Source organism: Strongylocentrotus purpuratus, unplaced genomic scaffold (genome assembly GCF_000002235.5).
Source record: "Strongylocentrotus purpuratus isolate Spur 01 unplaced genomic scaffold, Spur_5.0 spur5_scaffold_5, whole genome shotgun sequence".
NCBI classification, from domain to species: domain Eukaryota; kingdom Metazoa; phylum Echinodermata; class Echinoidea; order Camarodonta; family Strongylocentrotidae; genus Strongylocentrotus; species Strongylocentrotus purpuratus.
Genome location: NW_022145611.1, coordinates 18,179,372 through 18,192,723, shown reverse-complemented (window position 1 = coordinate 18,192,723; position 13,352 = coordinate 18,179,372). Strand labels below are relative to the sequence as shown.

The 13,352-nt window shown below is 38.3% G+C and overlaps 1 protein-coding gene across 4 annotated transcripts in view; it reads right to left on the bottom strand.

Moving 5' to 3' along the window:
- The window catches only part of LOC583607 (ninein-like protein), a 30,889-nt gene that overhangs the window by 8,802 nt on the left and 8,735 nt on the right, over positions 1–13,352 (bottom strand). For all 4 annotated transcript variants that reach the window (XM_030999242.1, XM_030999243.1, XM_030999244.1 and 1 more), the window contains exons 2-16: positions 12,380–12,668; positions 11,533–11,656; positions 9,665–9,897; positions 9,006–9,123; positions 8,199–8,362; positions 7,437–7,720; positions 6,916–6,988; positions 6,061–6,209; positions 4,706–4,846; positions 4,041–4,215; positions 3,431–3,547; positions 2,867–2,959; positions 2,133–2,316; positions 1,711–1,839; positions 348–1,369 (exon numbers count right to left, since the gene is read on the bottom strand). In XM_030999242.1, the coding sequence (XP_030855102.1) occupies positions 348–1,369; positions 1,711–1,839; positions 2,133–2,316; positions 2,867–2,959; positions 3,431–3,547; positions 4,041–4,215; positions 4,706–4,846; positions 6,061–6,209; positions 6,916–6,988; positions 7,437–7,720; positions 8,199–8,362; positions 9,006–9,123; positions 9,665–9,897; positions 11,533–11,656; positions 12,380–12,562 (3,189 nt within the window). In that variant the 5' untranslated portion in view covers positions 12,563–12,668. The remainder of the gene's footprint in view (positions 1–347; positions 1,370–1,710; positions 1,840–2,132; positions 2,317–2,866; positions 2,960–3,430; positions 3,548–4,040; positions 4,216–4,705; positions 4,847–6,060; positions 6,210–6,915; positions 6,989–7,436; positions 7,721–8,198; positions 8,363–9,005; positions 9,124–9,664; positions 9,898–11,532; positions 11,657–12,379; positions 12,669–13,352) is intronic.

Genomic DNA, 13,352 nt, shown 5'->3' with positions numbered 1-13,352 from the left:
GCCCAAGTGCTCAGTGCTCAAATAAAGCACTTTTTCTCAAAATGGCCAAAATGGAGTTACATCTTTGTGTCACTGACCCCTTGATATACAAAAACAGGTTAAATGAAATAGATTTAACCTTTTAGCTTACTCATGGCATACTATTTATGTGATATGTGATATAGAAAAAGTAACCAATAAGTCTTTACTTGTCTACGTCTTGAACCGGTTTGAATAAGTTACAGATTAACCTGAACTAGAAATAAGGTCATGACCATCAGACAGTAAATGAGTTTCTCTTAATTTGAAGTTGGAAATAAATTTCCAAGGGATACTCCTGTTTTTAATGCAAAAACAGTAGCAATTACCTTTGCATGTTGTTTCTTCAAGTCATCTATGGTTTCCTCATTCATCCTCATCAGATCATCAATCTCTTTACGATGTTTATCAGCCATCTTATTCCTATCTGCCTTGAATCTCTCTTCGGCTTCCTTCCTCTCTCTTTGATGCTTCTCAATCATCTCATCCGTCTCTCTCTGGAAGTGCTCCAGGAGATCAGACTTCTCTCCACTGACAGCGTCTGAAAGTTCGTACTTCTCCCTGTCAAACTCATCCTGCATCCCCTGCCTCTCCTCCTGCAACTGGAGGCTCAGGGCTTCCTTCTCCACCTCCAACTTCTCCAGGAAGTCATTCTCAGTCACCTGCTTGTGCTTGTCGAGGAGGTCAATGAAGTCCTCTTTGAGCTGGCCTTTCAATCCCGCTTCTCCGTACTCCAGGATGCCATCCAGCTCGTTCTGTTTCTCCCGGAGCTGAAGACGGAGATCCTCCCTCGCCTCATCAAACTTGGACTCGATCTCCTCTTTCTCCTCCAGGTGCTGTACTTCCAGCTCCATCTTGAGATTCCTCAGCTTAGACTCACTGTCCTCTCTCACCTGCTGGATATCAGTCACCAACTTGGACTTATCATCTGTGAGGGCGCCCTCTAGAGACAACCTCTCTTCATCAAACCTTGCTGCCTGCTCTGCAAGCCGATCGGCCAACTCTTCTGCAAATTCAGTCTTCAGAGTTTCATCAAGCTCTACTTTCACAATCTCAAAGGCTTGCTCAAGGGCAGCCTTCTCTCCCTCAAACTCTTCCATCAGTTGTCCTTTCTCCTCTTCAAACTGCATTGCAAGTGATAGCTTGTCCTCTTCAGACTCCTTCTCTTTCTCCTGCAGTTCCCTGGCCATCTTTTCACTCTCCTGCTCAAACCTGTTCTCCATCTCCTTCATCTCCTGTCTGTATCGCTTTTCAATCTCTTTGATTTCTGTCTCAAAAGTTTCCTTGGTTTCCTCTATTTCTTCAAGATGTTGCTCCTTTAGAGACTCAATTTTGGCTTCCAGCTTGGCTTCTGCACAATAGACAAGAGGGAGACATTTTTTAGAAAGTAATTAGAAAGTAAAAGCACTGACAAATGAAAATTGAAATAAAGATGGGATCTAGACCATGTATGCGAAATTAATCGTTTTGATTAACAATTATTTTCAATATCAACAACTGCACATAACTAAATATGCTCAGAAGCAACATATTAAGCCAAATAGTAAAAGCTTCTTTGTTTATTCAAGTAACATTTGCCTGCAATAAAATGCACTCCTAGGGAGCACAACAAATATGGTACCCGCATTCTGTGACTGTTGCACAAGATGAAGGTCTATTCTTCCCAGTTGTTTACTTGGGACGTTGACTTACTCTCTTCTTCCAGTCTTTTCTGTATCTCTCCACTGAGCTCATCCTCTTCTTCTTCCTCTGGGATGCCAGTCACATTGGGAAGATGTCTTTTAGACTTGGGATCCAATTCATCTAGCTCAGAATCATTATCTGCAATATAAACAACATTTACTTGATGATTAATTAATATTGTTATGATTAAAGATCCAAACGCTTATACTAGCATACTATCACTATAAATAAACACCACATCATTTTCTTCACATGCAACTTTGATGAGCCATAAATTTATTGTTGCCGAAGGCTCGAGGATTCATCACTTCATTTATATTTTCTTTATGACCAACCATGATAATCATTATTTCATCATACATTTATGATGAGACAAACCAGTGTTCTACTACCATCTTTATTACCCATTCCTTCCTTCCTCCATCACTCACCTGATGAATCGTTGAGGTTCCTCTTCATGACATTTGGTTTATCGGTGTAGTCTGAGAGGACCGAGCCTCCTCTTTTAGGTCCACCCTGTATCTTGCTTCCTTTCCTCCTTACTTTCCTCTCTGATACCTGGTGCTTCAGCAGCTCATTCTCTTGGCTCATCTCGTCCATTTGGTCTTGCATTATCTACAAGAAAGACAAACCATGATTTTTTTTATTGACCTGTTATATCTTACACCAACATTACAACTTTACGCCAAAGATAGCAAATAATCACACATTTTTCATTACTTTTCTGCCCATAATGAAAGAAAGAGGTTGCTCAAGAAAATATCAAGGACAAAATGGCATAGTATTTAAATAAGTTTTATTAGTTTAGGGAACATAATTATAAGTGAGGCTAATGTTTTTACCCATTTTATTTTTTGTGAGGAATATTGTTATTTATAAGAATGATATTATTTTTGGAAGAGAGTAACACATAAATGAGAACTTCACATGGATATCAGAAATGTCCTCATCAGCTAGGATCATGGCGTGAAATATATACTACATGCAACAATTTGAGTTATGCTTTAGTACAGTACAGCACGATTCCGTTTGGGTACATTATGAAGTACAATGACACAGCTAATTAATAAATAAATACTGTTATTTTTTGCCTAGTTGTCTAGGGCTATGTAATCACAACGTAACACTCGTCCTGTAATCATGAAAACTCCAGAATAAGACTTACCCGTTTTTCTTCCTCCATGTCCCTACGTCTTTGTTCATAGAAGACCTCCTGCTGCTTGGAAACCCCGTCTTTGCTCGTCTCCAAATCCGCCAACTACACAAATACAAGAAAGCAATAGGTGAAATTTCCTGATCTATAGATGGCACATTCTCATCATTTCTCATAACATGTTCTCTACATCCTATCCACTTCTTTAAATAATGATTACCAGAAGAAAGTAAAATAAAGTGTTTCAGATATTTAATATGAGAGAACAAGGGAAACACTGTCGGCGGTCTCGCCGGGATTAGGCAATTCGATATGATGAAAAATTGAGATTGGGACATTATTTATATAGGCAAGAAGTCCCATTAGCAAGCCCCCAGAAATGAAATCCTCTCAATATAATCAGCATTTTGAAGTGAATCGGAAGAATTATTTACTATTATTTGTACCAAGATTGATAACTTTAATAAAATATGAAAAAAATAAAAGGGGAAAGGGGGAGGGGGGCTGTGATCCAGACGATACAATGGTCCAAACCTTGAACAGACTATGTGAGAAGGTTGACTGCATGTTTCTTACCCTTTCCTCCAGCTCTGAGAAGCCATCGAGATCTCTCTGTTGTTTGGTGATGGTCTTCTCATACTCCAGGAGCTTCTCCATAGCTTCATTCAGATCTTGCTCAAGGTTATTGTTATCCTGTAGGGATTCAAAAGAGTAGAATTGGGTAAGGATATTTGTGGGTATGTAGAGAACAAAACTTAGTTGGGAGGTTGTGAAGGAAAGAAAAGAAACACTGGGAAAAGGTTTAACAATTAGTTGTGCAGTAAGTTTTGCTTACATGATTGTAGTAGTGAATGTTGTTATTGCCCCTAAATATCAAATTTGTTCACTAATAGTAAACAAAAAATATACAGCAAAATGACCCCGGCGAAAGTTAACTCACTGAAAACTGCTTCTAATTTTCACAGGAGATTGCCTATTGGTCATTTAAAATACATGAAGTTCTTCATATATTTTAGCTTTGTTCCGAATTCCTTCTTGGCAATGAGATTAAACTGACACACACTAACAACACCAAATGAGAATTGACTCGCTAAAATCCCAACATCCTCTCATACATCAATTGCTTTAAAACATCATTTTCCATCAATGACCTATCACAATTAACGTTCAAGTGAACCAAACCTACCTCTACAAGGTTCTGTAACCTCTCTTTGGATAGTGCATCATCACCCCTGAGTTGATCCATCTCATCTAGAAGCTTGGTGGTCTGGTTAGATGCTTGTGATGAGATCATCTCGCGTTCTTTCTCTATCTGAGCCTGGAGTGAGTTGATCTTATCCTGGTACTTCCTCTCCATGTCCCTGCACACACAAAATGGAGGATTTTATTTTCTCAATTTTGGAAGCTTGTATTTTATACGGTAATCGCAAGAAAACTGCACATGAGAATAATTTTTTTTGCTCATGATTGCATGCACTGAAAGAAGTGTTCGTCTGAAAATCACCTTCCTGAGATATTTTGTATTGTACCTGATTGATTGAATAGAGCAAGTGGATTCTGAATTCATGAAACAATCCAGAATTTTTGTCCTGGCAACTTTGGAAACCTACTGACCTACCCTTAAAAACTTCAGTGTCATAATTAACATTTCTTTTTAGAAGTTCTTTCAATTCACAAATATGATTGTAACTGAAAAAAATCAACACTGGGAGTCTTGAGAAATGTATTCCTATGCTGCAAAACCACTACTTGGGCATTGTAAATATTCAAAATGTCAAAATCCTCAACCAAATCTGTAGTTCCCATTGATAGATCTAAAAGATATGCTTGCCCATCAATCCTTCAGCTTACCGCAATTTGTTTTCATTTGTCTTCTCAATGTTGGCATGACGATCATCAATCTCCTGGACTAGAGCTGAGTTCTGACGGTTTGCTTCTGTGATGTCCATCTTGAATTTGTCTCGCTCTGCTGTTAGCTGATCGTTTAAAGATCTGATGCAGACAAACATAAGGAGAGATTATATCAGTTTCTGAACAAAAACTGCAAAAAGTGAATGATGTACATTACAGCATATATAAACTCGAAAAATTTGAATTGAATGGATAAGATCACAATAAAGGATAACATCCATCCAGTGCAGAAGCAGCAATCTGAATGAAGTGTTATCTTTTCTCTCTTCAGCTGCTGGACTTTGAATACAGAGAAAGTCCTTGAATCTTTTACCTTTACATCATTTCTAATTCATAACAAGATTTATCAATGGACATATCGTCAATCGCTGCCAAGAGGACACATGCCTGCATTAAACTTGGTACCTATTTGTGTGCTGGAGGATGAAGGGTTAAATATAGAAAGGTGGAGTGTTTGGTCAATGCTTAGCAAGGTGTAGAACTCCCAACAGAGAGTGGGGAGAGAGAGCGAGAGAAAGAGAGAGAGAGAGAGAGAGAGAGAGAGAGAGAGAGAAAAGAAGAGAGATGAAGGAAAACAATAACGTATGAGGGAAGAGAGGATAAGAGGAAAGGTGAAGAGGTAGTTCATAAATGACTGGTTGATAATTTGTCACCATTGATAGCTTTCTTCCAAATATGAAACCCACGGTGAGCAGGTGACAATTATTGATTCCAGACTGACCTATAGGAAGTGGCATCCATGTATGGGCAACAACTAGATTATTCATACCCATCCATCAATTGCACTTGCAAAGGCTATGGAGACAATAGGACAGGTGATTGCAAACTACATTCTCTCTCACTCTTATTTTTTTTTTCTCTTGCTCTCTTTTCTATCGCTCTCTCTCTCTCTTTTATTTCTCTCTCTCTTTAATTTCTCTCTCTGTATCTGTCAATCTCCATTTCACATTCCTCCCCCCCCCCCCCTCTCTCTCTTATTTTGTTTTTCTATTTTTCTCATCAACTGCACAAGTAAAATTAACAGGAAAAGCACAAAAGGCAATTACAAAATAAATCCTCTCTTGCCTTCTCTTTCCCTTCATTTCTCATTTCTTCTCTCATCCTCTCTCATTCTTGCTCATTCCTCTCATCCTTGCTCATTCCTCTCTCAAATCTCGCTCATTCCTCGCTCATTCCTCCTCCCTCCCTCTCTCTCTCTCTTTCTCTCTCTCTCTCCTTCTCTTTGACTGAAATAAAGTCAGGAGGATACTGGATATCTAAAGAAAGATGTTCTTCTTCCAATATAAATGTCGTACCTGAGGTGTTTGAGTTCACTTTGGTATGAGGTAAGAGCGGCCTGGTAGACACCGTTATTCTCTCCTGTTGTCATCAGGACATTATCCAGGGCCAAGGAAAGATCCTGGAGACTAATCCGCCCACCAGCATCAGGGTACATATCTAAGGCCTGTAAAACAATTAAAACACAGATAAAAGCAACAGTGATAACAACACCTATTCATACCACACTTGATACTAATAAATGGTCTCAAACCACTATACAACATTATATTGGCTGAAAAATTAATGAGTAATTTAATGTTTTCCAAAGCTAAAAAGTATTTTTTTTTAAGTAGAGTACTTATAGAGTACTATTTGTTATCTATATTAGGAAGTTGTATTGTTGAGAAATCTGTCACTGGAAAATGTAAATAATGTATATTTTCTGGATGATGCTGATGCCTGTTTAAAATTTTGGATGGACCAAATTACAAGATCATAAATTTACACACTAAAGTAAACGGATGCAAAGTTCATTTTGAATCTCATTAATTTGGAATTTACTCCAATTTAAATTAAGTATAATACCAAAATAGATGATAATTTCTCAATCTTTACAGCAATCCTCTTATAAGTTTTGGCCATCCTACATAATACATTCCGTGTGATGTTTTACTCAAGAAAATGATAGGGTAAGAATTCTTGGTAGATTTTTGTGTCGATTCTGTATATAAAAGACATATCGACTGCTTTGTTATTCGAGACCTGGCTGTTGGCTCTCAGGGATGTTGCATCCTGCCATGACCCATGGCAGGATGTGCACATTCCCTTGAGCCTATAAAACAGCCAGGCCTCCCCTAGCAGTCGATATCACTATACTATTGATTGCCTACCTCCAATACTTCCTGAGGGTTATAGATGCCTTGTTCCATCAGCTGCTCACTAGCAGCATCCATGGTGGTGAAACTGAAAGATGATTAACAACAATTCATATCAAAATAAGTTACATTCAACACAAACATTGATATCATGAAATAGATCAACATATTTGTCATTGTAGAAAGCAACTAAACCGTCATGTCTTCACTAGACTTCCTATTAACCTTAGTTTAAAAGTTTGATGTCTCAAATTTATAGCAATCACAAATTTTTAAAGTTTGGATTCATGGAAGCATGTAGAATACAGTGTAGTATCCATTATGAATATATTATTTAACTGCGAGTCAACCCCACCATTTCCAAACCTTCCTCATAAATGAAAAAAATAAGTTATTAAAAGGTATGAGAATTTCTTTCGTTCTTTTTTTTGTCATGGGGGGAGGGGCAAATAATATTGCATTTGCTGAAGAAGTTTCAACAATTTTCAAGTTCAACAAATTTACGAGAACAAACATTAGAGGCATTTCTTTCTCACCCTGCATTATTTGGATCTAGTACGCTGAAGAGCTTTGTGATGGGTTGGGCCATGAGGATGGAAGGAGTGGCTGTCCTGTACATGGGCTCATCCATGGCACTACTCATCCCCTGCATGCGTCTCTTAGCTATCTGGGAGGAAAGGAGGCTGGGGGTGGGGGCAAGAGGGGTGAGGGGGGCAGGGGTACGGATACCAGCCGTCCGGAAGAGTCCGTCCAGGAACTCCTCGAACCCCACCTTCCCGTCTTCGTCCCGGTCGAGCTTGATGAACAGATTACCCAGCTCCTGAAGAGGAAAGATAAAGATACCAATTTGATTTTCCATCCCCCAAAATCAAGCTTGAATAGTACAATGAAATCTTTGCTACTTCCAATATTTCAATATTCACCTCCCTGAACAATTATTTAGTGCAAGCATGAAACCTTTGCCAACATTTTCCTTCCTTTAAAAAAAAAAATATTTCAGATACTTCTCTAATACCTGTACCATTTATATTTCCCTATCTAATAACTGGAGGTCAAATAAAATCAGCTAATAAAGTGCCCTTCTACCTCTTCACCCCACCCCAAATGCTATATGTTAATATGTTCATTTGTTTGTAATACTATTGAAATCAGTGTTTCAAAAATAGTGATTCTTCCACTTACATAGAAATTACTGCAGTTTACTTCAAAAATTATCTATATTAACTGCATTGTGAGAGCCAGTATTGAATTTTGAATTAAAAAAAGAATGACAGCAATTACTGAAGCTAATTACTTACTGTTCTATCCATGTCTTCCATGCCAATGTGTTCACACACAACGGCTAGCTCATTGATGTTGAGGAACCCATCCTTGCCTACCCCTACCTCCTCCCAGATGGCCTGTACCTGCTCTGCTTCTGATGGGCCCTGTTCATACACACTCATTGATGCATTCATCTGACCTGTGGGAGAGAGAGAGAGGAGATCATCAAAATATGTCAGGAATGATGCAATCTTGTATTCTACAATGTAAATTCTACTGTATTTAAAGCCCCACTGCACTACTTATAGCTACTTGCGCCCTCCATATAGCAGACAGTGCCTAATCGGTGCCTGTTGGTCCCCATGACCCCCTTTTTCTTATGTTAATTGAGAGCTGGTTTGATGAGATAACCACCTGTCAGCGACCTTGCAGGGAGGTCTAATCCCCCTGGCCAAACTAGTACAGACAGGCTTTAATATGGAAGGTGCAAAGATGTCTTGGTTTGGTTAATTGCAAGTAGTAGACAAATACAGGTTTCCTCTCTCAGCAACTAGAGGGCAGCACATAATATAGTCATCATGTCTTACCAGAAAAAAATTAAAGACAAAAAAATTGCCAGGCTAAACCTAGGCCCGTTGCATAAAACTTACCATTGATGGTAAACTTTGCCATCAATGGCGACCACCATGGTAACAGGGCTCAACAGCCAATCAAAATCAAGGTTTCGATGGTAGTTACCATCAATGGTAAGTTTTGTGCAATGGGGCCCTAGTGTTTTAAATGCCAAATTTCCTGAGTTTCTAATTAAGCTGATCACCAAGCGTTCAGAGAAGCGTTCTTACCTTCTGCTTCAAATGTCTCATTTCGTAATGGTTCAGGTTGGTTAGATTTGTGAGATGCTGAATGTGAGTGAGAGTGAGAGTGAGACCGTCGTTGATCATCATGATCAATGTCTGGAACCTGCAAAATATATGAGAAAGAAGGGTGAAAATATCAGAATAAGCATTTGATATTTTACATACAGGTTTTAAGTGATTATTTTCTTATCTGACTGAAATTCACCTATATGCAATATTCTAGAATCATGCCAAGTTGAAATAATGTAAAAAAATCCAACATCAGCACATGTGTGAAATACATGTGAATATTCTTCACATCTTGCTATGTGGTCAAGACAATATATATATATATATATATATATATTTGTTTAAACCTACCAGATCAACCACTGGTCCATTATGAGCAAGCTATCTGCAAGAGGTCTAAGTCCCCCTGATTAACAATATATTCATTTCTTTGCATAAAGGGGCATCACTAGGCCATCTGGATTGGGATGTGTCGGTCCTCATTTGCAAAAAAATCTGCATGAATTTTCAAACAAAGGAAAGATTACTAGATTTAAAAAACTGCCACACCCAATTTCTAGTGATGCCCTAGCTGTCTATCCTCTACAAAAACTCTAAATCACTTTCACAGAAAGGAGACTCTAAAGTCTACTCACCTCAACTCTCTCATCTGCATAAGACCTGGTCCGCCTATTATCACTCTGCTCAGTACTCTCATGGTACGATTTCATAGGACCTAGCTCTTCGGCCAGGGACTTGGGCTCGTTACTAGTGAGGTCATCGTCCACTTCAGAGAAGTCTGCCGTCGCATCAAAGTCAATCCTGGATCTTCTGCCGTACCGCTTCCCATCCTTGACAAATTTGGGGGATACTTCCTCGATGAGGTCAGCTGAAGAAAAAAAAAAGATTTCGCTTAAACTTCCACTTGAATGCTGTATTCAACTGAATAATTTGTTCCCCCTCATGAGCTGCACTAATGAGGCATTTAGTTTATCTGGTCAAATATTTGAGTAACTTCTTTGTCATGCAACATTTGACATGCATTAGCTTTTGAGTTTGACAATACAGGTAGGCCATTTTTAATACATTCAAATTAGTAGGGCATACCTGTTTGTCAAATGCCCAGTAACAGATTACTGCATTCACCTGTTGTAATTGATTTCAATAGTTGGAATGCAAATTGCATAAATTGGGTGTTGTTGAATGGATAAAATGTTTGCCTGACCTGGCAATATCTAATGTACATTTGCAATATGCAAATATGCATTCTGACTATGGAATCCAATTACTTGTAACAGGTGACACAGCAACAGTTCCTCACTAGGCAAATGTGCATGTACCGGTACATAAATTTGTATACATAGCGACTTAGCATATTCTTCATAATTGACAGAGCTAATAGGCCATTTTCGTAATGTAACCAAATTTGTGAAGTGCCTCAATACAAATTATTTCATTCACCTGATAAGAATAATAGTATTTCAATAGACAGAATCCAAACTGCATACATTAGTTGTTGCCAGGTAGGACAAACATTATGGCTTGACCTACCTAGCAACACTTAATATATGCAGTTTGCATTCTGACTATGGAATTCTATTATTCTTATCAGGTGAATGAAATAACTTGTATTGAGGCAATTAACAAAGGCTTATGCAATAAAATTGGTTACATTAAGAAAATGGCCTATTGCACACATCATTCATGATAATCACCTGTGTGAGATGCCAGGATCACAAGAAGGCAACCATTTTGCAAAGGTGCGTTTGAATTACAATAGCCAATCATCATGCAATACCACATCCCTTGTATACAGGGTTAAATACAGGATATATGCCACTCTAGGCCATTTTTGGAATTCAAATTTGATTCATGCCCCCTTAATTGTTAAATGCCTAGTAAAGACCCTTTGATATTCTATTTGTAATGGGTTTCCATTGTCAGAATGCAGATTACACACATTACATGCAAGTGTTGCTACGTTAGACAAGCTAAAATGTTTACCACACCCTACAATGCCTAAAGTATGCAATCAACCTTCTGATTACTGAGCTACAATCATTCTCATCAAGTGAATGCACATGTAATTGCTTGCCACTAGGCAGACTTGTACAACTTTAAATACATTAAAAAACTGGCACATCCTATGAACATGGTGACCCCTTCCCACTATAGAAGGATGTCAAGAGCAAGGGAAAGGCAAAAGTTCAGAGACATTGTTTCTCTTGTTGAAAACTCAAAAAAGGAAGAGTTTCAAAACTTTTAAAAATAGACTCTCTGTTTTGTATTAGATCTCCCCCCCTCCTTTTCCTTTGTAATTGTTGTTAAAAGGGAACTTCTTAAAGCATCAAAATAGCACATTTTTTTCAACCTCAGAGTTTTTTATTACAATGTTGAATATATACGAGAGATTCTTTTTCAAACTTAGCGATTCAAATGAAGAACATCAAATGGCCTAACTGAGAGGCAAAGGTAAAAGAGGGAAACATTTCGGTCTTGATAGAATTGTCTTCAGCAAAATTACCTGAATCTTGGAAGCTTCCCATACTATACTCCTGATCAATATCAGTCCCTACTTCTACACCATCTAGATCAACAGTAGATGATAGCACCATCACAAAGGCTTCTTTGAAGGTGTCAAAGTCAACCTGTATCAAGTAAAGGTGAACATGAAAAATGATGACTTCATTAAAGGTTCCTGTTAATTCTTGTTTTATTTGGGAGAAGGGGGGGGATAGAGAAGAAACACCTTGGTTTTTACTGTTTTTACTAAGTGTACTTGGGTTTTATCTCACAATTTAATTTAATTAACACCTTGCAAAAATATTACTGAAGAAAGTCTTCCAACTTGATTCATTCATATCTCATTTATACATCTATATGGGACTTGGGTGAAATAACCTGAGTTTGCAGTAACAACATTATAGCTTTACATGAATCATGATAATTTACAACAAAGCAGAGTTTGAAGTCCTACTGATTCCTGTTCCTATATAATTAAACCAGCTGCCCACTAATAAAGACAGGTCTACACTACAAATACATGTATGTTTCCTATGAATGACCATACTGAATCCAACATATCCGGGTTCATTACGTGACACAAAGACGTAACTCCATATTTTGCCAAAAAGAGTATTTGGGCTTTCCAGGAAAGACAAATACTTAACTCGACCCAACACCCCATTGAAGTCAATGGCTAGTGAAACATAGACTTGTCTCCTTAAGGCCCAAGTGCTCAGTGACAAATAAACCACTTTTTCTCAAAATGGCCAAAATGGAGTTCCGTCTTTGTGTCACTGACCCCTCTGGTGTCTTCTTTTTTTACTACATTCTTAATTCATCTACCATTGTTTCTACCATTCACTCACAGTTTTTGAGGTATCATTGCCAAGGAGGTGCTCCAGCAGGAGATCCACCTGCCCCTCCAGCTGGAGCTTGGAGCACAGGTCTGTCAGGGCCGCTGCACCAATGCGACCAGCGCCCTTGGTATCAACACTGGCAAAGAGCTCCTTGAGTTGCGACACATAAACATCCTCATCCGACTCATCCATGGTGGTGATAGATAGTGGAGGTGATGGTGGTGGTGTTGGTGGTGGTGTTGGTGGTAGTGGTGGTAGGGGTGAATCCTTGTACCCTCTTCCAGTAGTGATTTCTTATCTAGAGAGAGAAAAAAATGGTATGAAAGAAAGAAACTTATACAAAAAAAATGAAAGTCACTTTCATATCAAATCCAAGAAGATATAAATACACATTGCATCACCATTCAAATATCTCTATCACTTTTCTACACAAGGAAATTTCATTTTACATGCATGGTTTAGGGTAAGTTTGAAATATGATTGCACTGGTCATTAACAATAAAATTCATAACATAATGTAGATAGCTGGTGCTGAAGTTGTATCACAAAATAGAGCTTTTCCAAACTATCAGACAGCAGTTATGGTGGTTGAAGATTCATATTTACAGATAACAATGTTTGTTACAATGAAACAATCACACAGGGGTCGATCTCTTAAACAAGATACTTGATGCTATCTAACAGACACAAACTTGTGTGGGGCAGAAGAGGCTTGGTTTCTCACTTCTTGTAGATCAATAAATCATTGACCATAGCTTAAGATTGACAAGCATGATTAGGCATTGCTTCTCACAGGAATGCCCCTTTTGTACATTGCAGGATTGCTTTGAGAGTGTTTCTTGTGAACAGCCAAGGGCAGATCAATACATTCATCAAACTCTACTCAAGATTACAATCTAGTTTTTCAATTACAGATTGATCAAGCGATCTATTTAATGGGTGTAAGCTACAAATATGTTTAAACAATTGAAATTTCTCCAAG